This window comes from Pollicipes pollicipes, unplaced genomic scaffold, assembly GCF_011947565.3.
Source record: "Pollicipes pollicipes isolate AB1234 unplaced genomic scaffold, Ppol_2.1 Scaffold_3447;HRSCAF=4054_pilon_pilon_pilon, whole genome shotgun sequence".
NCBI lineage: Eukaryota > Metazoa > Arthropoda > Thecostraca > Pollicipedomorpha > Pollicipedidae > Pollicipes > Pollicipes pollicipes.
The window spans coordinates 5,838,570-5,861,305 of record NW_023596297.1 but is presented as its reverse complement, the minus strand read 5'-3'; the positions used below and the strand labels follow the sequence as shown (position 1 = coordinate 5,861,305).

The 22,736-nt window shown below is 55.3% G+C and overlaps 1 protein-coding gene across 1 annotated transcript in view; it reads left to right on the top strand.

Annotated features, from left to right (window-relative positions):
• The first annotated feature begins 104 nt into the window (after positions 1–104).
• The window catches only part of LOC119091531 (metalloprotease TIKI1-like), a 24,577-nt gene continuing 1,945 nt past the window's right edge, over positions 105–22,736 (top strand). The window contains 7 exon segments of the mRNA XM_037214340.1: positions 105–110; positions 874–1,189; positions 1,192–1,268; positions 1,270–1,290; positions 1,292–1,432; positions 12,833–12,985; positions 22,560–22,729. Of these exon segments, the coding sequence (XP_037070235.1) occupies positions 105–110; positions 874–1,189; positions 1,192–1,268; positions 1,270–1,290; positions 1,292–1,432; positions 12,833–12,985; positions 22,560–22,729 (884 nt within the window).

Genomic DNA, 22,736 nt, shown 5'->3' with positions numbered 1-22,736 from the left:
CCCTAGAGAGCACTCATTATGATACGAACATATATGATTGAGATAGTAAAGACTATTGAAAGCGTATATGTATACATATGTATAAATTCGTATAATTTGTATATATGCGCGTATGTGTGTGTACACAGAGCGTATACTGTACATTGTATTTGTAGGGCGACACGTGTGGTGCTGGTAAGCAAAAATTTCACATGCAAACCATCTCTAGGAAATCACGTGCGTCCCACAGGGGCCCACAGGGGTGTCTGATACGGCTGTCAGTGATGCCTCGGCTGATGGCTGGTGACGTCCGCTAGCCACCTGTCACCATCCGGCGCCGAGCGAAGGGGGGGGGGGGCGGTGACGGCCCGGCTCAGGCCGGGAATCGAAAGATAACACTTCTGGGCGTCTGTCCCGTCTGGCACCGCTGCCGGATGTGGGCTTAGTGACGTGACTCGCCGCCTCGGAGATCGGGGGTGACAGGTGGCGCGTGTAGGTGCTGCCTTCAATTATGTGAGGCAAATGAACTAACTAGATCAGGTGATAGACAGCGAAAGCCCAAGACCCGCGCGCTCTTTCTGGTTTTCAGATAGAGCGATAGCGTTAATCACCTCGCAGTGTTCGTTTCTTTGGATGGGTGTTTGAGTACAGGCTCTGCTCGCAACGGGTGGTATTTACCGCTCCGTGCCTGGTGCGCTTAAATAATGGTTTTTCTGCTTTCACGAGTTCATTCACATCAAACGCCATGACTCATTCCGCGGAGCATCTTTTCCATATGATCGCCGGGCTCGGGGATGATACAGATCTTGATATTGTTTAACAGACCACCGGCGAATCGCATGAGAAGAGAGCTCGCGGCGTGCCTGCCGATGACTCAGCGCCGCCCTGTTGCAGACTCGTCAGTCATCGTTCCTGTGGCGCATCAACACTTCTCCGCCGTCCTACTTTTTCGGCACGATCCACGTGCCGTACGACCGCGTTTGGAGTCACATTCCGGATAACGTTAAACGCGCCTTCCACCTGTCCGACGCCGTGTTCTTCGAGCTGGACCTGACCAACTCCGAGACCGTCTCGGCGCTCACCAAGTGTCAGCTGCTACCGCGCGGCTCCCGCCTGGACCAGCTGCTCCCCAGTGATATCTACCGGCGACTCCAGAAGCACTTGGACTACGTGCGCCACATGATGCCGCTCTGGATGACGGCCGACCAGCGCGCCGCGGCCTCTACGCCGACTACCTCTTCAACGCCATCACCGGCAACTGGCAGCAGAAGCGACCCGTCTGGGTGATGCTTGATGGTGAACACGCTGACCCGAGAGTGACGTACGGTCGCGTGGCGTGCCCGTGCTTGACCTGTACCTGGCGCTGGAGGCCGAGAAGCGCAACAAGCGCACCGGCGCCGTGGAGCGCGTCGAGGAGCAGTGTCTTCCGCTCAACGGACTCGGCATGCCACAGGTGGGTGCTCGGGCCATTTGGCTGGCTGAGGTGGTGCAAGTCGTGGTCGCGACCTGACAGACATTCACGGTCTGTTTTGGTGCTCGTTTTACATCTAGTGTGGTCCTGCCAACGGAGAGATGGTGTTATTTGGCCGTGCCAGAGGAGGAATCATTTCCACGTCCTTGCTTTGAATTTCCGCAGCCTATGGTAAGTGCTTATGAGTTGAAACAAGTATGCTCTGGGTAGTACACTGACCGTTCAGTGCTATATGGAGGTGAAAAGAAACCGTGGATATTGAGCAGAGTGCTTTGCCGCGAACGCTTGTTGTTGCGCTCGCCTATCTTCGGCTCATGAGAGGAGGCTTAACATGGGCTGGCCTTGGTGCCATGCCAGCACGTTCTCAGGGGAAATAGCATCCCCGATGTACCGGCAGCTCCCGGCGATGAGCGTTAGAACCAGCCGCTGATGTATGGAGCTGCCGGCGGGCCCCAGCCAATCTGATCTACTGCTCCGGTGAAGGCAACAGCCACATTTGTCAAGCCGCCAATACTCCGGCTGCTATTACTGAGTTATAATCGACGATGGTTATCGTCCAAAACCGGCCGGTAATTCTGGTTGCAGGACCACCCTGGCAGGGCAGTATTTCAGTGTTTCGCCGCAGCGTGATGACGTGGATAGACGCTGGGAGCGCAAGGGGCTTTTGTCCGTCTTCAGCGCGCTTTTTCTGATGGCGTGGTCCAGCTCAGCCTTATCTGTGGGGTTGATGTTCGGCGGCATGAAAGCCGAGACCGCCTCGATTGTCGAGAAGATGGAGTGAAATCTGATGCGGTGTCCCGTAAATGGAAAACCGTCGGGGCTCCTTCGGACGGCAGGGGCTTTACTGGGCAGCCAACCAAAGTCAGAATCATGATGGATTTGGGGGCTCTGACGCCACACGACATGACGCGCAGTGACGTCCGAGCAGCGGCCGGGCGTCACACAACTCGCACGCGGGGTCATGTTCGGCGTCCTGAACATACGGCCACGTATCGGCCAGCGTGTCGATTTCTGTCCAACACGGCCAAGGGGCCGGGTCTACGCCGGCGCGATTTTGTCCGTTTTGGATCCGGGAAGGAGCTGTCCTTTTCGCACGTGTAGCCACCGCGACGAGCACTCCGTCTGTCGGATCCGGCCGGCTGATGTCCGGCCGCTTCTGACTCCGGACTGCGCGGCCCGCTCCTGACTCGGGGGACCGGAGGAGGACTGCCACACCCCGCGCCGGGTCCAGAGGGACACGGTCACGGCGGGAGGATCCCGACGGAGCCTGTCTCATCCTCTGCGCCGGGTCCGACTGGACTCAGCCGGACCCGGTCTGCGGGCCGGTCCGGATCTGTTACACGTGGCGCGTCCGACCGCCGGAGGCGTTTTTGTCCGCGTTCTGTGCCGTTTTTGTCTCTGGTAAAAGGCCGGCCGGAGCAGACGTGCGTGGACCCGAACTCTCCGCTCTCTGCCCGGCCTCCGGCGGCGCTGTGATGCGGACAGGTGGCATGCACTGACCGCCGCAGAGGCGGGTGTGTGCACGGGGTCGGTGCATGCACCTCTGCACGCCAGGTCTTCTGGCGTGGGCAGAGTGGGAGTTGGCGTGGTGAGGTGATTTCTGAACTGATCACTGGTCAACTGATTTTAAGGTGTTTGCATCGCTACAGCTGCATGTGGCTTCAGGTCAGAAAGTCTATTTTCAGACGTTCGAACGGCCTCGATAGTGATATTTCATTTGCATGATGAGTGCTTCTCACGACCGCTTCAGAGTACTCTAGGAACTTGGTCCCATGATCGCACCGCACGGCCTGGAGTACGGTACTCGTTTAAGTCGGCACCGGGTGTTCAGGCTGCACTGCGCAGCCGACACGCGGGTTTCTGTGGGCCTGACTGACGACGACAGCCGACGTCTATCTAAACACACTTAATTTGTTGGATGGCATAAGAATCACGCTGGGCTTAAGAAGCTGTTAATAGCTCGCCAGCCGGACAGCTGGTGATCGTTTAAGACCCATACGCTAGTTCGGTGCATATGCCCCCACACATAAATTTGCGGCTGGGTCAGACAAACACATTCACATGCCTGGCAACGTCATGTCCATCTAAAAATGTCTGGCCAAGAGACGCTGTGCTTCCCGCCGGTCATGTTAAATAGATACCATAGGCCGCTCCCTGGCTTCCAATGAACGGGCTACCCGCGCAGCGAGAGCCATTACGGTGTTGTCGATGCTCAGTAAAACTAATTCTGCTCAATGCAAATCATCCAAGTCTCGCAGCCATGACTTCTTCCTGATTCTTGTGATCAGCCCCGCCAAAGATTACTGACCACAGGTCAAGTAACGAGAGACATCTCTCTCGGCTGCAGAGACGTGGTCGTGTGGTCGCACCCAGCGGGCTCCTCGCGAAGGTTCCGGCTCTTCCGGTGTTGCGCGGCACGTCACCAGGTGCCGCTGTCCCGCCCTCACCTGACGGCTGGCGTTAAGACGCTTGGGTCGGTTCCGGAGCCCCTGGCCAGAGTCAGTCTCACGTGGGTCGGCTGGACCCCCGCCGGCGGCGGCGTGGTCACGATCAGCCAGCGGCGTGGCCGGTCCGCTCGTGACGCGCGGGAGAAGCTCCGCCCGGGCCTCAGGACCCGCCTCTGTCGTCGGGCCGGGGACACCGCGGCGAAGCGGCGCGGATGGACGTTCGGGTGAAGGATAAAATACGCAGGCCGTATGGAAGGCGGCGAGAAACGATCTTGTTGTCATCGCCGCTCCGACCTGTGCTTGAAGGGCAGGCCAGCGATAATCGTCAATGGCTTACGTAGGGAATCGTGTCTTTCGACGACCCAGTTTCATGAACTCGTCGGCTATGAGAAAGCTAACGAAAATGTTCCATCGGACGTCAGCGGCCGGACACTTTTTAACAAAATCACTAAAAAAATTGCACCGTATATATATATATATATATATATATATATATATATATATATATATGTGAATATCTTCTTGCCCGTAGGCACCAATCTAGCACTCCCATAGCCGACCCGTGGCGGCGTGTTCTTTCTAATCTCAGTCGGTTCTGGATGTTTGACACCACCCCTCCCAGTTACAAGGCATGCTGACGCCGGCTTCACGGTGTCCGCCGGACACGGCCAAAGCACGCCGCTCCGCTGTTCGTCCTGCCGTCAGCATGCTCACCGGACACGACCTGTGTTGAACAGAGCTGGCGTCCCGCTGCGCGCTGTTATCATGCTGACGGACGGCAGTGTGCCGGCGGCGAAGACCGGTTCGCCTACAACACTGGGTACAGGCTTGCCAGAGACAACAATGTTCCGACTTGCTTCACGAGGGCACGATCCAGTCCCGACTCCTCACGGTAATATATATGAGTGTGTGTAAAAGTCATTGTAACGTGTGATCTAGTGCATCCAATCACATAACCGTTATGTAGACGTTGCCTCGCGAGCCATCTCGTTTCAAATCGCCTTGCCGGGGGCCGTCACGCTCTCCCACTTCCTTTCATTTCACGCTGCCTTCACTACGCCGACGACATCCGTGTCCCTCCGCTCTCTCCTCGTCGACTTCGACGCTGGGATCGGCCGTCGATCGTCGGTCGGCGCGGGCCGCGTCGACGGACGCGACGGAGCGCGCAGGACGGCGTGTCGCGCGCGCCCTGGCCATTGTGACGCCCGCATTAGGCCTGATGGATGCCGGCGGGGCGGCCCGCCGCGCCCGGCCGGCCGGCCTTTGGGGCTCGCGGGACCGGGACGCAGGCGGGGCGCCGTCACGGCCTGAGGCGGCGGCCGGCGGCGAGGAGGCTGGCGGCGGCTATTTGTGTGCCGGCGTGTGGCTCGGCATAGGTCAGGGCTAAGTGAGGTGCTCAGTTCGTGTGGGCTAGCGGTGAGCGTGAAGGCTCGCGTCGGCGCTATGTCCAGGCTGTGTTCTGCCCGGATCTCTCAGAAGACGGATGTTTCTCCGAAGTTTGGAGCTGGAATTCCTCGGCCAGTTCGACCAGCGATTTGTGCGTGACACGATGTCACACGCCAGCCACTTGCAAAATTGGACGGTTCGCTGAAAGGCCGGCGGAGGCCGTTGTTTTTCCGGACTTGTTGGGCTCAGGCTGACAGGCTGACTGTATCTCCGAGCCAAATATGTGGAGTCGCGCCCGCCAAAGATGACCTCGAAGGCTGAGTGGAATGTCTTCTCTGAGCCTCGGCATCGCCTTCCAGGCTGACTCTGACCTCCAAGGCGGAATGGATACCCCCTTACAACCGGCCATGCGGCTGGTCGGTTCGACTGGAGAAGGTAGTCGCTGCCGACAAAATGCCGAAGTGTTCGTCTCTGTTTGCGTTTTCTAAAAGCACTGAACAGACCTACGTTAACCTATGTCAAGGGTTTGGAGCCGTCTATGCGGTGAAAGGTAGACATAAACTGAGGATGATGCTCACTGCCCCCTCAAAACCACAGCATACAAGTTACGCTTCCTAGTCCCTTCTCAACGATATCCTTGAGTTTAAGTCGATAGAACCCCGACTGCTGAACAGTTGGACCACTGTCAGCTAAAAGCGCACGCACGTTTCCTCGCTTTCAGTCTAATGTACCGGCCGAGCGGTCAGACGACAGCGACCTTACCTCTGCAGCGTGATTCTGATCTGCCTCTGGAGAGCGTGTGCCAATCCTTCGGCCCGGCGGGCGCGACCCACCAGCCAGGCTGACGCGGAGACGGAGCACCGGCGCCCGGTGACGTCACGTGGCCGGCCTGGCGCGAGCTGACAGCGCACCGGAGGCGCCAATTAGCGGTAACACGGACGGTGACATGCCGCCAGCTGCGGCGATCCCGGCGCGCCTGAGACGGACAGGCGCGGGCGTCAGAAAGATGAGTTTGGCTGTCAGAAGAACGAGCTAGGAGGTCAGATTGACGGATCTGGCAGCTAAACGAACAAACGAACGTGCTGCCGATCGTCGGATATGCCTTCCGAATTGGCCGACCGCGGAGTGTATTCGCACCCGATCGGTCTAGAAAGAGATCGAATCTCGAAAGAGAATGGTGTAAAAAGAGATGGAGACCTCGCCATTGTCCATCCTCGGGGTAGAATTCGCTGACCCCTCTCCGGCAGCGGGCTGGAAACCGACCGTCGCGCGGCGGGGTCTAAACCCATCGGATGATTTTTGCTGCTCGTTAGTCAACCAATCAACCGGCCCAGAGTGGCCTCTGAGCCAAGCAGCCGGTTGGGGGTTAGCTTCAGGACCGCGCGGCGTACTTCGGGGTGGCTTCGGCGCTCGCTGGCCAGTTGGCGTCAGCGCCGCCGCCGCTGACAGTGACCCCGGTGGCTGTGGATGACTGATGGGGCGCTGAGGGCGACAGGGCTATTTCTGGCGGCCGAGGCGTGTTTGGCAACTACGGCCGACACACACACACACGGCCTGCGACTGGAAGAGGAGTCCAGCGGCGTGGTTCCTGGTTAGCACCCGCGAACGGTGATGCTGACTCTCCGCCTGCCGGTCCGCGGCCGTGAGGCCCTGGGGAGGAGGAGTGGGGCCGCAGCCGGCAGCGGTTCGCACTGGTGCTTTTGGGACGCCAACTGGACGCTGCAGGACTACGCAGCTTGGCGCACACTGTCCCGCTTGGTGCACGCGCTGTCCCGCTTGGTGCACACACTATCCCGCTGGCGCACGCACTGTCCCGCTTGGAGCGTACTTTTGACTTGGCGTCTGCTGGCACTGATATGGTAGCGCGACGATCTCGCGCTGTCCGTATGACTGAGAATTTTTGGATTTAGGGACTCGCTCTGCAGGATGATGTTCCGAGTCGCGTGCGCATTGCCTCGTGATTCACATCTTCCTGGCTTTATGCCAGCAAGACGAACGTTTCGTGACGTCGTATCGCCAGACGTAATCTGTTAGGTTATGATTCGCGGAACTCAACTGTTCAAAGTGCAATAGCAATCTGTCTGGGCTACGTTCTTCTCTCAAGCGTGCTCCAAACTCAATCAGCGTGCAGTAATAACAGCTCGCGTCCCTTGACTTTGAAGGAGCGCGTGTCTTACGCGCCACGGCCACTGAAGGATGGAACAGACCGGCGCGGGCATATTTCTCCGCTCAAATAGAGCATACTTTGATCCAATAGATATGCCGTGTGATTGCAGCATTGCACGTATATTGAACTTTAAGGTCAGGTATTGATGATTTAGAACTATATTGGACGAGTGAGGCGCGAAACCCGCAAATCTGTAACGGTGCCGGCAGTGACCTCAGATTCCTGGCACGCCAACAGGCGACGTGGTAGTACTAGTTGTTTCCATGATTGCTAACCATGGCGGCCCGATTTCTTTCCAAACCGTAGACCCTTATGTTCATCAGTAAGTAAACCGTCCTTTTCTGACATCATTCACGACAATCGCGAACTGGAGCGACAGTCGGCATGATCCATAACTGTTGCTGCTAGGGCAGAGAGAACAATGGAAGCACTGGGCATGCCTCCGCGTGTTGTGGTGAGTCCCTCGGCGGTGCAGCTGGCGGGGATTCAACGCCCACGGACGTAACGCGATGCAGTAAGGCAAACAATCAAGCAGCCCTCCTACCTCCGCGCCACAGGTGCTCAAACCAAAAACATGTCACCGCTATACTCGAGACATCACGTCGAATTTTCATCGCGTGGCTTACTTACACTGTGATAACTGGTCGGTGGATTTTTTTTCGGCGTGTGGGAAGATGTCAGGGGTAAACTTGTGTGCTGCTGCTTGCATTTTTGTCGTGGCTGGACGCTGTGACCCGCACTATTTCTGGCGCGGGGCGGCTCGCGGACCCCGGCAGACGATGTTTTTGAAGTCGATTTATCGCCCAGCGCGCGGTCGGAGACCTATTTCTGTCGAACCGGCGCGGTCCCGGCTGTCTTCAGTCTCACCGCACTGTCTGGGTGTGTTTCCACACCAAACAGTCGCCGTCTGGTCTGGAACTGTACGCTGACGCCGAGGCGCGACACGGGACGCGACTGTGCGCTGATGCCGAGGTACGGCACGGCGCGCGACACGGGGCGAGACTGCGCTGATGCTGAGGCGCGACACGGGGCGCGACTGTGCGTTGATGCCGAGGCGCGACACGGGACGCGACTGTGCGCTGATGCCGGCAGGCGCGACACGGGGCGCGACTGTGTGCTGATGCGGAGACGAAACACGGGACGCGACTGTGCGCTGACGCCGAGGCGCGACACGGGGCGCGGCTGTGCGCTGATACCGAGACGCGACACGGGGCACGACTGTACGCTGGCGCCGAGGCGCGACACGGGGCGCGACTGTCAGCACCCAGACACGTCAGAGGTGTGGCTGTTGAGCAGGGCTCGTCAGTTTTCCCGGGCTGTTGAAGCCAGGGCACAGGGATGTAGCTGCGGGCGCCGAGTCCCACAGCCGTCCCATCTGAAGAGCGTGAGGAGTTCATGACCGCGTCCGAGGATGGGTTGTTTATGCTGATGTATTGCGGGGCTGTGCCTCGAGCATCACGATGTCATGGGATAAAGCATGATGTCCAACAGTATTGTCTGGTGGCTGTTGAGTTATCACTGACAGCGATCGCTGCCTAAACAATGGCTGCCTTGGTTTAACGCCCACCTTTCCCTCGACCTCAACCAAAAGTGCATACCGTCACCTCATGACATTTGCTCTCACCATCTAGTTTTCAGCCGATGCTTTTAGCCTGTGCACATTCACCCAGACTTTGACCCTTTAACAGAAACGCTTGAACCGCCACAGCTCACATGGTAATGAGATTCACGTCCACGACCCCCCCCCCCCCCTTCCCCCCGTCTGTTTGTCAACTGCAGATCTCGTTTACGTCGCAGGGGTGTCAGCCGTGATTTGGTCATGGCGTTTGGAGCAGCCTCTTTTCCGTGGCGACCTTGTGTAACCCTATATCAGGTGTTACTTTCAGAATGACGGCAAAAAATTACTCTCATTTGGAAACAAACAAACGCAGAAGGAAAAAGGCCATGATTGAAGACGGGCCTGTTAGCGGGATATTTTACGACCACTCACCAATGGAGCAATTTTCACCGGGTTTTTTTTGGGGGGGGAGGGCAGGGATGGGAACAGCTCGTCTACTCTGCAGGCTCACGGCGGCTACGCCCGTGAACAGCTTCGTTCTGGACGCTTCTCTGTGTTCTCCACGAATAATGCGAGACGAATCTTCGACACCTCGGGTGGGGTCGGCCTAGGCCGCCGGGGCAAAGATCTGTCGACGCAGAGCAGCCACAGCCAATGTTCACTGTGGATAAATACAGTTCGCGACTCACCTCATTTTGTCCCTTGTTTATGGAGCGTCCGTGCCGAACTGAAAGACCGATTAAAAACTACTAAAAACCAAACTAAACTATTGAAGGCGTGAAACTCAGCAAAGAATTGATTAAAAATTCGGCGGCACATTTCAAAGTAACTTGTGGTTTGCGCGGTAACATCATGTTTCGCCTAACTCTTGTCATGCTGGCCCGAAGGCAAAGGCCGCGTCTCCCGGTGCCGCCGAACCGCGATACCGGCGCAGCTTATATCGCCTGGCGTAAAGTCCCGGTCGGAAGTGTGCGTCGCACCCCGGCCCCCCTCAGGCCGCATGAACAGACGGGCTCGACGGCGGGCGTCGGGCGGGCTGGCCTGACCGCGAGCACCCTCCGTGGCTGCCGGAGCCGGGCCTGCGGCCGGCTGGCCACCCGGCCGGCGGTCGTTCACCAACGGCGCCGTAATGGACCGTGAAATGGGCGGCGACTTGGCTGGCGCAGCGGCGGCGGTGACGGCGGCGGGTCAGCTTGGTCGGTGGGGTCCTGAGGCCGCGTCGGTTCGGAGCGCCGCCTCGACAGGGGTTGCGCACGTCTGACGCACTGTGAGTCAGAAGTGGCGGGCAGCGAGAATCGAATGCAGTGCTACTGACGAGACGAAAACCGAATCATCTGGCTTCCTGGCAAATTTGCATCACTGAACTTCCAGAATCTACAGCTTGATTGATGCGAGATACGGGACATTTTGTCATGAAATCCTGCGGCACTGACATTGTATGTTTTTCACATTGATACAGTGGATATATTTAGTTTTCAGTCATCCTTAGGTGTCGTGACAGTTGTTCCAGACGTTTTGCACGCCATCTATGCGAGAAGTGCGCATTAATTATTGTTGAAATCTATGCGCATAAAATGAAGGACGTTTTCGTTCTTTAAAGCCATGATGTATAATGTCGACTATTATGCATAATGAAGCATGATTCACAACTTTTCGGGATGCTCGTCTTAGTAAAGGTTTGGTCGAGTAGTACTGACTTCCAGTGGGAATGGAGGTTTGACACATGCGTCCCAGGTAATCGTTTCTGGCATCAGATCAGGTGCCTGAACCTGTCCATGACTGCCCCATCAAATAAGCGTCTGGACAGTTTTCCTGGACCTCACGCGATCCACCTCGGTGATATTCAAGTCCGTGGGCGCCCATCTGCCGGGTACACGGCATGACAGGACCTGTATGACATCACTGCGCCACAGTATGCCCCCGTTTGAGTGGGCTGGTAGCCACAATGCCGCCGTTTGAGCGAGCTGGCTGCTACAATGCCGCCTCACGCGTCGCGGCCCATGCGGCGCGCTTTGAACCCTTTGAGCGGCCCGCCAGCCGCCGCGCTCCCGGGGGAGTCGAGCCGAGCCCGGCGCGGGCATGCGCCGCCATGAGCTCCGCCCCACCGCTCGCTTCGCCGTCTGCGTGCTCGGCTGGCTAATGCAGCACATCCGGCAGCAGTTAGGCCGTCGGGAGTTTTCCGCGGCCCGGCGCCCGTCCGGTGACGCCGCGGCGGTCCTCGGCGTTGTGTTCCAGCGCCTGCGCCGCCTGTTTCTTGGTGCGCTCTGCGCTGCCTTCGCCGTGCACATGCTCCATCTCGTTGGGCAATATGCATACAAATACATCAATAATGAGGCGTAAACAGGTAGCAAAGAAACAGATGAACGCGTTGTCACTCCAGCTCGGCGTCACAATTCCCACGCCTTTACGAATAAAATGAAACAGCAAATTCGTGATGGCCTAGTGACGTTGTCACCGATAAGAACTGAGTCCAAAAGAGCAACTAACCTCAGACAAGGTGCTGCAGATTAGCCTCAAGCACGTGAGTTGGTTGCGGTGCGCAGCAGCCAGGGGACTGACACCGCGCAGCTATGTACGTTCACACGGGTATCGCGTGCGTGGCCCAGGGTACTCTGGCGTACTCTGCTGCAGCGGCGCCGTGACCGCCGTGTCCCTGGTCATCTTCCCATGTCGTGAGTGGCTGCAGGAGGACAGATATAATTACCCAGGCTCAGGGTGTAATCACGCCGTGCTTCTAAATATTTGTGAATCATGAGTTTTCATGCGGAAAACGACCGACGGTCATTGTACTAGGAGGCGTTGCGGGTAAATGAAGACACCAAGCAGTCATCGTTATGCTGCGTACCGACGGCTGTTGTGCAATGCTAAATGTCAGGCTTGACAGTTCGAATTAATACTCGACGTTTGAAGCTCGCGGCAGTGTTCGACGCCACTCGTGACCATGATCAATGCCTTGGAACTTCGGGACGTATCATTAATAGCATGATATATTCGTGTAACTAGTACCTGCTGCGTACTGGCGGTCGGCTTTTCAGCATGTAGACTCGATGCAACGAAAAATCAGTGGCTTAAGGCCTTTCTTGCCTAATCAAGTGTAAACAATTACATGGTATAGCCGCGTTCAACATTCCTGTTAGCCACCGCAGACGCTATTCTCCCGTAAATTTTTGGCAGTTTTTGGTGGCAAATAACAACGGTGGCACGATTCGCAAAATGCAGCAAGCGTCTTGTACACGTTTGGCGGTGTTTTCCCGCCGCGGAAGCTAATTAGCTGAGGTGACTCCAGTTTCGTAGCATTTAGCCGTTCCAGCTCATCTTTATTTTATTGTTCTTGATATTTCCGTGCAAGGAGTTCAAGGAGTTGTGTGTAACGCACGACAAATTCACAGGTATTACATAGTCAACCATGAACCAGCACCACCGTGCCACATCGTCAAGCTCTGAGTCGTACTCACATTGCCAACCTCGACCATCAGTCCACCAACTCCACGCTGTGTATTCGTGCTGTTCGTGCGTGCCTGCAGCTGCTTGATAGCGACTGCCCATGACCTCAAACCCTCCGCACTGACCCCGGGTCACGAGCTGGCGCTGTGCTGCGCTCTCCGGTGGGTGAGCTGTACCACCCGGTGTTCTGTGGCCCGGTGCGGCGTTCTTCCTTTGGGGAATAGTGTGCAGTGTGGTGTGGTCTGTGTTGTGCTCCACTGTTTGATAAGTAGTCTCCAGTTACGCATGTCTCGTGGCCCGGTCTCATGCTCCACCGTGGGCGAGACCCCGCTGGAGAACCTGGCCGTCTTGTGACCGGTGGTTCGTTCCGCCGCCGCCAGGTGGTGTTTGCCCTGAATCAGACGCTGAACCAGCACGAGAACATCCGGGCCGGCCAGGAGGCGCCACCCTACACCACCGAGGACCTTATCAAACACTACAACTGCGGCGACCTGGACGAGGTCATCTTCCGGCGCGACTCATCCCAGATACCGGTGAGAATCATCGCACGTGCCGGGGAGAATTTCACCATCCACCCAGTGACGACGCAAAACTTAGATGTTTAGGAGACATGGACTGTGTCACCGCGCTAACCACATCCTGCATGATAGCTACCATCGCGACTTGTGCGTACGTTCTGGTGAGCGTCGGTAATGAAGGTTTACTGTGACAGCTTAGTGGGACTGATGAAACCAGCCGACATGGAGTAACTCCCACCACCAGGTGCTCCTGAGACCATGTACTCCCACGAACGGTGCAGGCAGTTGCAGATACTGGTGGGAAGCCCCAGATGTTCTTGTGAAGGTTTTTGCGTGGTTAAGTTGATGAATTCTTCCATCCTAACAATAAGGCATTTACGATGCGTTAGCAATTGATAGCTATTCCGGCCATCAAGTTCCAAAATTTAGTTTAAGCGAATATTCTGGAAATGGTCGTGCATTAAGATCACATAGAGTTGTGGCCTAAAACTCAGGACAAATATATTTACTCTAAAAGGTCCGCTTACGGAGCATGCGAAGGCTTTGCACGCATTAATGCGTAAGATCACTGGCTCGAAATGCATGCCAACACAATCGTGTGCACCATCACTTCCGTTTTGTGTTTCACTTTTTGCAACATTGCAGTTGTCTTGGAAAGATGTGGCTTGGTTGTGGAAGTCAAGACCCTTGGACTAAAAAACAGCATGTCAAATTAGACCGCATGACGTGTGCTCATTCTTTCCAGTGCAAAACCTTGGGACTTCCGACTTTTACCGCGGATTTTCTGAGAAAGAAGACGCATATTTTTTAAGATGTTTTCTGTCAGAACGAAACAAACTGAATAGCAGTAAACAGGGTGGCATGTCATTTAACATCATAAGATACGAGACAGTCCATGTCCATAGTGGTCACATCTGCCGCTTCAACAGCTGAACAAAGAGCGGATAGACCTTCACACGTATCGCCGCATTACGCGGGCTTTAATGTTTGTGGTGATCGTACGACGAGGGCCGATCGGTGGCTCACCATGCGCGTAAGCACGACCCTTCGTAAGGCTAAATGTGTCGTACTATACGGAAGACGCCAAGAGGCGTTCGCTCCCAGGGCCCACACCACTGGCCACCACCACCGCCATTTGATCTCACCTCCTCCTGGACCTGAGGGACATATATTAAGGAATTCGTCTGCTTGCTGAATGAATTAGTATTGCACCGCTTCGTGCAATTTGGCTCGGATGGAACATTTCTCCATTGCCGCGATGCTTCATCCGGAGAATCGCGCGCGCAGCCCCCACCCAGGGGCCGACAGTTACCCAGCTGTACACGGCGACTGTCCCGATGCTGGCCGTGATGAAGCGCCCCGCCGGCGCCTGCCTGGTTCGCACGCTACGTGGACTAACTTTCGACGCGCCCCCCGGGCGGACGAGTCTATTACGCCAGCCCGTGTATGGCCGAGCCCATTCCGGCATAATTGGCCGTCCGATCGGCTCCCGCCGCCAGAGATGGGAACGGTCATTAGCAGCCGGCAGGGGCGGCCGTTTGAAGCGGTCCGGTTGGTGGCGATCTGGCGGAATGAGCTCGCAGCATCGCCTGTCCGGGTTTTTCATGCCGTAAAACACCGGCCGGCGGCCACTGGCCTGACCAGCTTTTTATCGCCTCCTAATCGGCGCAGTTTATGAGGCAAATTGGCGTGATGTCGGTGAGCTCGCTTTCAGCTATCTCGTTTTGCAAGAAACTGATTTGAATCGCCGGGTGAGTTTTTGTTTGGAGTTAAGTGCCTATGAGATCGCCCATGCAAGGTTCTTTGTAGCTTATATGAACGCTGAATTGTTTGCTTTGCCCCTTATTCTTCACGAGCTACTTTCCAATCGTATTTTTTTTAAATTCACAGGCTATCTTGCTGGTGTCTGATCATCTTTATTTAGATAACAAGATCAGCCGAATAATCCATATAGATATGGGCACATACATCCTTTGGTACACGCCGATTTCATCCCGTTACCTGATCACCCTTAGACCATACAACCCGTATGGAACGCTACATACCGTCCGTATGCAAGGCGCGCATGGTTGGGACATGCGCGACATTCCTCCATCTCGACTTCTTCACCATGCATGACCTCTGGGTCTGCAAACATCTCGGCAGCGTTTTCGCGCTTCACTCACTCAAAACGCACACATTGCTCTTCGCGCCTCATGGAGCGCACACAAGAGGAGACGGGAAATTGGCACACGCCGTGTTTTATAACCCATCACAATTGTTCGGGATCCCGACTAATTTTGTGCAAGATTTCCACGTTTCTCAAACAACTGGGCGTCGGACCTGTTTCGAAGATTCAGCTCATGCCGGACGTCCTCCAAGAATGCTGGAAGCGTTCATTAGTAAATGCGGTGCAACCATAACGTTTCCCCGGGATGTTCATGTCCGCGAGAACCGTCGCGCCGTCGCTGTATCACCGGCGTTAGCGAGCCGGCCGCGGCGGTGGGGGGGGGGGGGGGGCGACCCTGACTGAACGCCACACGCGTGTGCGCGCTGGGTGCGCGCGACCGCCGGCCCGCGGTGTTTGTATACGGGCGTCGCCGTCGACGACCCCCGCGCCGCCGCAGTGGAGACATGTTCCAGGCGGGTCCCCTGCCGGCCGCCAGGTACGTAAACAGGGGAGCCTCCCCTCCCCACATCCGCTCGGCGGCGTCCGCGCGCTGTGAGGAGGTGCTTACCGTCTGCAGTCCCAGAGCTGACTTCAGGCTGGTGACTTGTTGGACAGGTACCGAATGATCACCTATGGCAAAACGCCGCCTACGTTCACCGATTTACGTAAAAAATAATTTTGGTCAAGTTTTCAAATGTAAGCGCATTGCGCTGAATGAGTGGCTCTAATTTTGCAATGTGTTACGACATTCGCCGCGTTACCGGTCCCGGACAAAATCATTGGTACAAAAATCGGCAATCAATGGGAACACATGCCACCAGGCGTTCTCTGAGTGCAGGAGGAGAGGTATGGCCTCGCCATTAATGCATTTGGTCGCGTCAAGTTTGACTGTATGAATCAGCTGTACTGGTGACTCCCAAACAGCCTCTTCGTTTTCTCTCTTGTTACGTACTTCCCAGAAACGCACGCCCCCGCCCCCCCCGCCCGTCATCGCTACCCCCAGCGTCCCTGTTTCTGCTGTCAACGCTTCGACGCACATCGTCGACAGCGACGGCGATATTGCACGGCGCCGCTGTCGCGTCGCTGTCGACGGCAGCCAGGCGACGGGGCGGCGAGGCGTGGCACGGGATCATCGCGCGCGAGCGCGCCGACCGGCCGGCGCCGGACCGGCCCTCCCGGCCGCGCCGGACCGGGCCTGCTCGGCCCGGACCGGGCCTGCTCGGCCGGCCGGACCGGGCCTGCTCGGCCGGTCGCCGGGCCGGGCCTGCTCGGCCGCGCCCCCGCGCCCGCGTACATATGGGTCTGAGCTGGTACGGACGGGTCGGGTTCGGACGAACACGGATGGACACGGACGGATGCTGACAGATGCGGGTGAGTAGACCCGAGCAGATCTAGACCAATCCCGATGACATCGTGGTATGTTCGGTTATCATACGGAAGGCCCAGTGGGGATCCGAAAGGAAACGGGTGGAACTGAACAAAATCGGATGGATATAAACGGACCCGGGTGAAACTGAACAGACTTGGATGGATATAAACATACCCGGGTGGAACTGAACAAGCTCCAATGGATACAAACAGCCCCGGGTGGAATCGAAAGACTCGGATGAGTACAAAGAGAGGTTCGGGTGGAATGAAACGGACGGAAATCGATATTTTTATTAGATTGTGGTGCAGCCCACTTCCAGGAATGGTAGCTAAAATGTTGGGTAGATGAGAAGAAGGCGTGCGTAAAGGGTCAGTAAGCTGCAGGTGTGTATATGGGGCGATCACATGGTGCAGGAATATCGATAGGGTATGCATTTGATAAATGTGTACCGGCATTAATGCAGACGCACATTATCATTATCACATGCATTCGCTCAGGCATATTGTGCGTTAATGAAGACTAATTAGCCTATCATGTCGCTGTTGTTAAGGACGGTGGTGTCTGGTGCCCAAATATGCGTGTTTCTTGGTCCATTTTTGACATTTTGCACTGTCAGTTTTTTTTTCTACGCCGTTACCCAAGAACAGGTAACCAGGAGTGCCCCTCCCTCAATCCCAGCGACGCAGTAAACCGTATGTTAACACCAGAAAACATAAAATCAAGTTGCGGCACTCCCAGCTAGGAAGATGAAACAAACTTTTAAAAAAAACAGGCGAGGAGGTGGAGCAGACCCGAGGGAATTGTGTTATGTGAGAGGTAGGGAAAAATCATAGATGAAAAGGCTTAGAGTAGTCATTAGCCAAAATCAGCTAATGACAGTCCGCTACAACCGCCCAATAATCTACAACCACTCAATTCCTGGTGTTAGTAAGGGTTATACAGTCACAAGTTGGAGGGGGCAATTACCTGGTCATTTTTGTGCTGGGTTTTGGGCTGGATTTCCAGGGAGTCCACCCAGCTAAGCAGAGCTTGTTGCTGGGAGAACTCCCGGAGCCAGCGCCATTAATTTGGGTATATGTGCATGACTTTATATCAGAAACTGATTATGAAACATGAAGGAGGTCAAATATGAAATGCGTTGGATATGTACAGCACAAGGATGGCAATGTCTTCAAATATGTTTGTTACGTTAATATGTGTTCGCGAAATGCTTGCGGATGATGTTCTTAACGATGGTTTTCGATACAGGGATATTAGCTATTCTTGGAAAATATGGAACCATAATGTGGTTTCACAGCTTAGGGCCGAGGCAGGATGCTGTAAATCGTCTATAATTACGATAAGAGAAAGGTTGTTCTAAATGTTTTGCTCGCCTCATATCCATGTCATTGGATTCGTAGAGATTGTAAATTTAATCGAATGATGCAGGGAGCTGTGAAGTTAAAAATTTGTGCATCACAATTAGCATTTGAGATTTAGCAATATCCGATAGTTTCAAAATTTTGTATCGTTTAAAGATTGGCTCTGAGCTTTGCGGAGGATACACATTTTCTATAAAACGCACAGCCCTTTTTTGCAAAATTACCAATCGATCTAGTTGAGAAGCATAATTTATGCCCCAAACCAAGCAGCAGTAATTTAGGTAAGGAAGAATCAAAGTGTTATAGAGTAGATGTGACGTTGTTTTATCAATAAAGTACCTAACCCTACTTATTATTCCAATATTTCTACTTACTATGCTTGCAACAAAATTAGTGTGGCTTGTAAACTTAAGAGATTTGTCAATGATTACACCAAGGTATTTAATTTCTTTTTTCTCTTCAATAGGTGAATTATTAATTTGCACATTTAGTCGGAAATGCGAAGAAAGGGTTGTGTAATGCTGTGTGAATGTTTTTGATACGTTCAGGGGGAGAAAATTAGCAGCAAACCAAGAAGTCATTAGAAGCAAAAGCGTACTGACATTGTTTTGAAGTTCGACAATACTTTTACAATGTTAATACTTTAACATTGTTAGTTACAATGTTGATCTGTGATAGGTAGAATTATATGGCATTGAAGGCTCGCTTTTATGGGCGACAGTACGTCGTCAATGAAATGTGGCCTTCGTTTCTTACTCTCCTGTTAGTACAGCTCATTTCCGGATAATAGACGTCGGACACAGTTTCGGTATGAACTCACTGGCGTTAAGACGACAGGCATAGTCCATACATCGTGAAGTTTTTAAAACTGGGTGATTCTGTGGGTTGTTTGTGTGGGAACAACATCATTACCTCAGCATTATGCAGCTGCGGCCTTGCTCGAATGGGACACTGATGGATATGAACTGAATCAACTGGCATTTCAGAAGCGATTCTCATCATTTCTATGTTTAGGCTGCGGTTATCAAGGAACATGATTACAAGTGAAAAATGTGCTCACTGTATCAGCTGAGACAGCTGGCCATTAACTTCCGTGCCTATTTGTAATGCCTTCCGCATAAACGACCGCACAAATCGCAAATCGAGGGACGCTTCGTAACGGAAAGTGACTCGTGGTTTGGTACAACACTGCTGATGCATCGATTGCCAGAAAATGTCAATCGACGAGCTTAGATGAAAGCCACTGGCTCCTAAAATCAAATAATTACGCGATTAAACTGTCGCATCTTGTAGAGCTACAAATCTACCAAATGCCTGTGGATTTAAATGCAATTTCTGGATTACGCGATGTCAGGACGTACTAAATCTCCGTGCCTGAAGTCAGACGACAGGTTCTTAGGCTCTACGTCGTTTACCGTTCGACTGTATAAGACTTCAGTGCGTCCCAGATGCCCCCCCCCCCACCGGATTCGCATGCATACAGAGCACCGCAGGTTCTGACCCCCACCGCAGGTTCATCACGACCCCCCAGTACGGGTTTATCATGAGCCCACCACGGGTTCCTCACGACCCACATCATGGCTTCATCGTGACCCCCACCACGGCTTCACCACGACCCCCAACACGGGCTCATCACAACGTTGACCGTGATCTGGTGCCGACAAGCGCGTCAGAATGAGCAGGCCGGCAGCGTCATCCGTCGCCATCAGTCCTCCTCGGCAGTGTCCTCCGCCGCCGCCAGTCCTCCCCGGCAGTGTCCTCCGCCGCCGTCAGTCCTTCCCGGCAGTGTCCTCCGCCGCCGTCAGTCCTCCCCGGCAGTGTCCTCCGCCGCCGTCAGTCCTCCCCGGCAGTGTCCTCCGCCGCCGTCAGTCCTCCCCGGCAGTGTCCTCCGCCGCCGTCAGTCCTCCCCGGCAGTGTCCTCCGCCGCCGTCAGTCCTTCCGGCAGTGTCCTCCGCCGCCGTCAGTCCTCCCCAGCAGTGTCCTCCGCCGCCGTCAGTCCTCCCCGGCAGTGTCCTCCGCCGCCGTCAGTCCTCCCCGGCAGTGTCCTCGGCCGCCGCCAGTCCTCCGCGGACGGCTCCGGAGCGGCACCGTCCGGCCGTCCGGGTCCGTCACGCGGACAAATCTTGCGGCCACCACCAACATGATCAGATAGGCGGCCGGCGTGTCGCCCGTGCCAACGTGTCGTGTCACGTCAGCACAAGGCGTCAATGTGTCGTGTCACGTCAGGTGCTGACTATCGATGACGCCCTCGCGAGACCCCGATCTCCGCCGAGCTCCGCTGCCGACAGGTCCGGGGGCCAGAAAACGGCCTTCCAAGCAGCGGATGATCAGTTGATGCCGGTTAGCGCGATGGCTCAGAATCGCTTAAAAGCACTCGTTTGGTGTCCACTTGACTCACGATTGCGGTTCGTGACTGGGGTGTATCGCTGCCCCATTTTTTCTAGATTTCCGACAGACTATTGTCCTGACTGGCCTCTCGCCTCTTTCTTTTGCATCCGAAAAGCAAATTCTCTAGACATGTGGGCTTTTGCTAATGCACACATCCTTAATTCGTCTTCCCACCACGCATTTGCGCTTGTGGATGTATTCCACGGGACGGGCAGGCCTGGGCATATCAACTGAAGACAACCCGGCTCGGCGGGCGGATCAAAACAGACCTGTACGGGCATGGGCTGCCGCCGAAAGTCAAATGAAACCATCAGCGTTTGCATCCACATGCGTATCGCTGGATCCGGTACACGACTGGTCGTATAGCTAGCACGACTCCAGTTGTGGTCGCATGCGGGCGCTTGTGATAACGTTGGCCAATGCGGTCGTGTGGTGCATCTCAAACTTGTTCACTTGCAGATTCGCGTAGTGTTCAGCTGATAACGACCGGAGGTACGGTAAATGTATGACACGTTTTCGGGGGGCGGCGCAAGTTCAACATGCAAGCATTCCTCTCATTTTAATTGCTAACCCTTCCGATTCGATGGTGGCGATTGATGATTGGATGACACGGCACCTACATTTGGAGCAGTCAATCATTCGAATAAAGGATGCCACTTTTCCTTGCACTGTGGTGATAATCTTCCCAAAGTTCTTGTGCTACGACTCTGCACTGAATGTATGTAAATTGGCGCCTCCTGCATTCGGAACCGTCCGTATTGCTGAATATCAAAGCTGCACTGTACGTGCCAGCCATTCATGCATCCGCTGCAAACATGCTCAGAGCGTTCACAACGTGACCCCCAATGCTGTTCGCGATCGCCCGCTTGTGATTTTGACCTCTAAAATCGGCACACGTGGGAGTGGTGCTCCCGTTGTTCGTGGCGATGCCTGGAACGCGTCCGAACGAGCTGATAACAGTATAGGGACCGAGGCGAGGCCGTCCATCGCGCCGCAAACCCCACAATGGCTCCGATAATGGCCCGTGATGGTGGCCGAGGATGTGTAATGAGTGGTAACTGCCGGCCCCCGAGCCCGTGGCTGGGAAGGGACGTCGCCAAGACCTGTGGAATCCAGCAACGAGCAGAGCTCCGGGCGCATTCACAAACCACAGCGGCTGTCGTCGGTCTTCCGGGGCTTCCCAATGGTGACGTACTGCGACCGTAGAGGCAAATAACGGCGACTGCGACGCGTCACCGACAGCGAAACAGTCCAGCAGGCCTCGTGCGGCTGCGCTACGTTAAACGCTGTCTCGTTTGGCCCATGCAGCCCGTGCGAGGTGGTCCGTTCGACTCCAGCCGCCCGCGCCGCTGGTCCACAGACCGGCTGCGTGTCGCCGAGTGACCGGGGTCGGGGCCCCGGCCTACGGCATTTGACTGCACCCTGAATGGGCACGCATCACGCGAGAGTGCACTGAGCGCGGCCCTCGTTTGGGGAACGAATTCAATGGATGCATGATGTTGTGGCCGCCTGGCATTTAGGAGCGTGACTGGCGGTGCTCGACTCGGCCATCATTGATAATCAATTTGAAATGCGCTTTAAGTGTTACGCATAACTCACACGAAAAAGGCGGGAGGTGCTGAGGATGGCATGCGTGCGCTGCCCGCTGCAGGCAGGGCGGAGAATGGACATGAAGTGGTGGGCGTGGGGCATGACCCACAGAGCGGTGAAGGAAAATGGCCAGGTGACCGTAGCTCAATCGCATCGCTGCACGAAGTAGGCCTCAAACGGGACGAGCAGGAGAGCTGGACACACGATCCCCAGGCAATGCGTGTTTTTGTGCGGACATTGCTTCCGTAGGCTTAGGAGGCGCAGATGCACGTGTCCAGGAATAGAAAAACCGCTCACGCCACTCCCTTTAGCGTCGACTACCAACTGATTCGAGAAGTCTACCTTCACAGCTCGTGCAGCTGCGGACCCTTGTCTTTGTTGCGTGCTTCACTGGTCATGTGCACTCGTAGTTACTTGTGTGGGTAGCCGTAGTGTTATCGAATCGCTCGCGGGTAGCAGCTTCACCCGCGCCGTGGTGCGTAGCGGCATGCGTAAGCTAAGTGCTTAAGTGCGTACTGCTCTGCTCCTTCTGACCCGCGTTATCCTTTGTTTTCGACGGTAGTCCGTGCCATGGGATAAATAGCTCTTGACGGTACGAACAGCCTGCGTCGCCCGGCGTCCGTCTCGGGGCCGAATGCTCCTGTTGACCTTGTTGACCTCTATCGTCGGTAGGTATCAGCGCCCTCAGTATAACTGCCCCCAGTTGACCTTGTTGACCTCTGTCGTCGGCAGCCGTCCGTGTTCCAAGTGCCGCCGCTGCGGGCGACCGTGCCGGCGTCCTCCGCGGCCGACAGCATCACCGCCCGCACCATCGACCGCTACTTCAGGGACGAGCTCATTTACAAGCGTAACCGGCGCATGGGGGAGCGCATTCTGGAGCTGCTCTGGACCCCCACCGCATCGTATCTT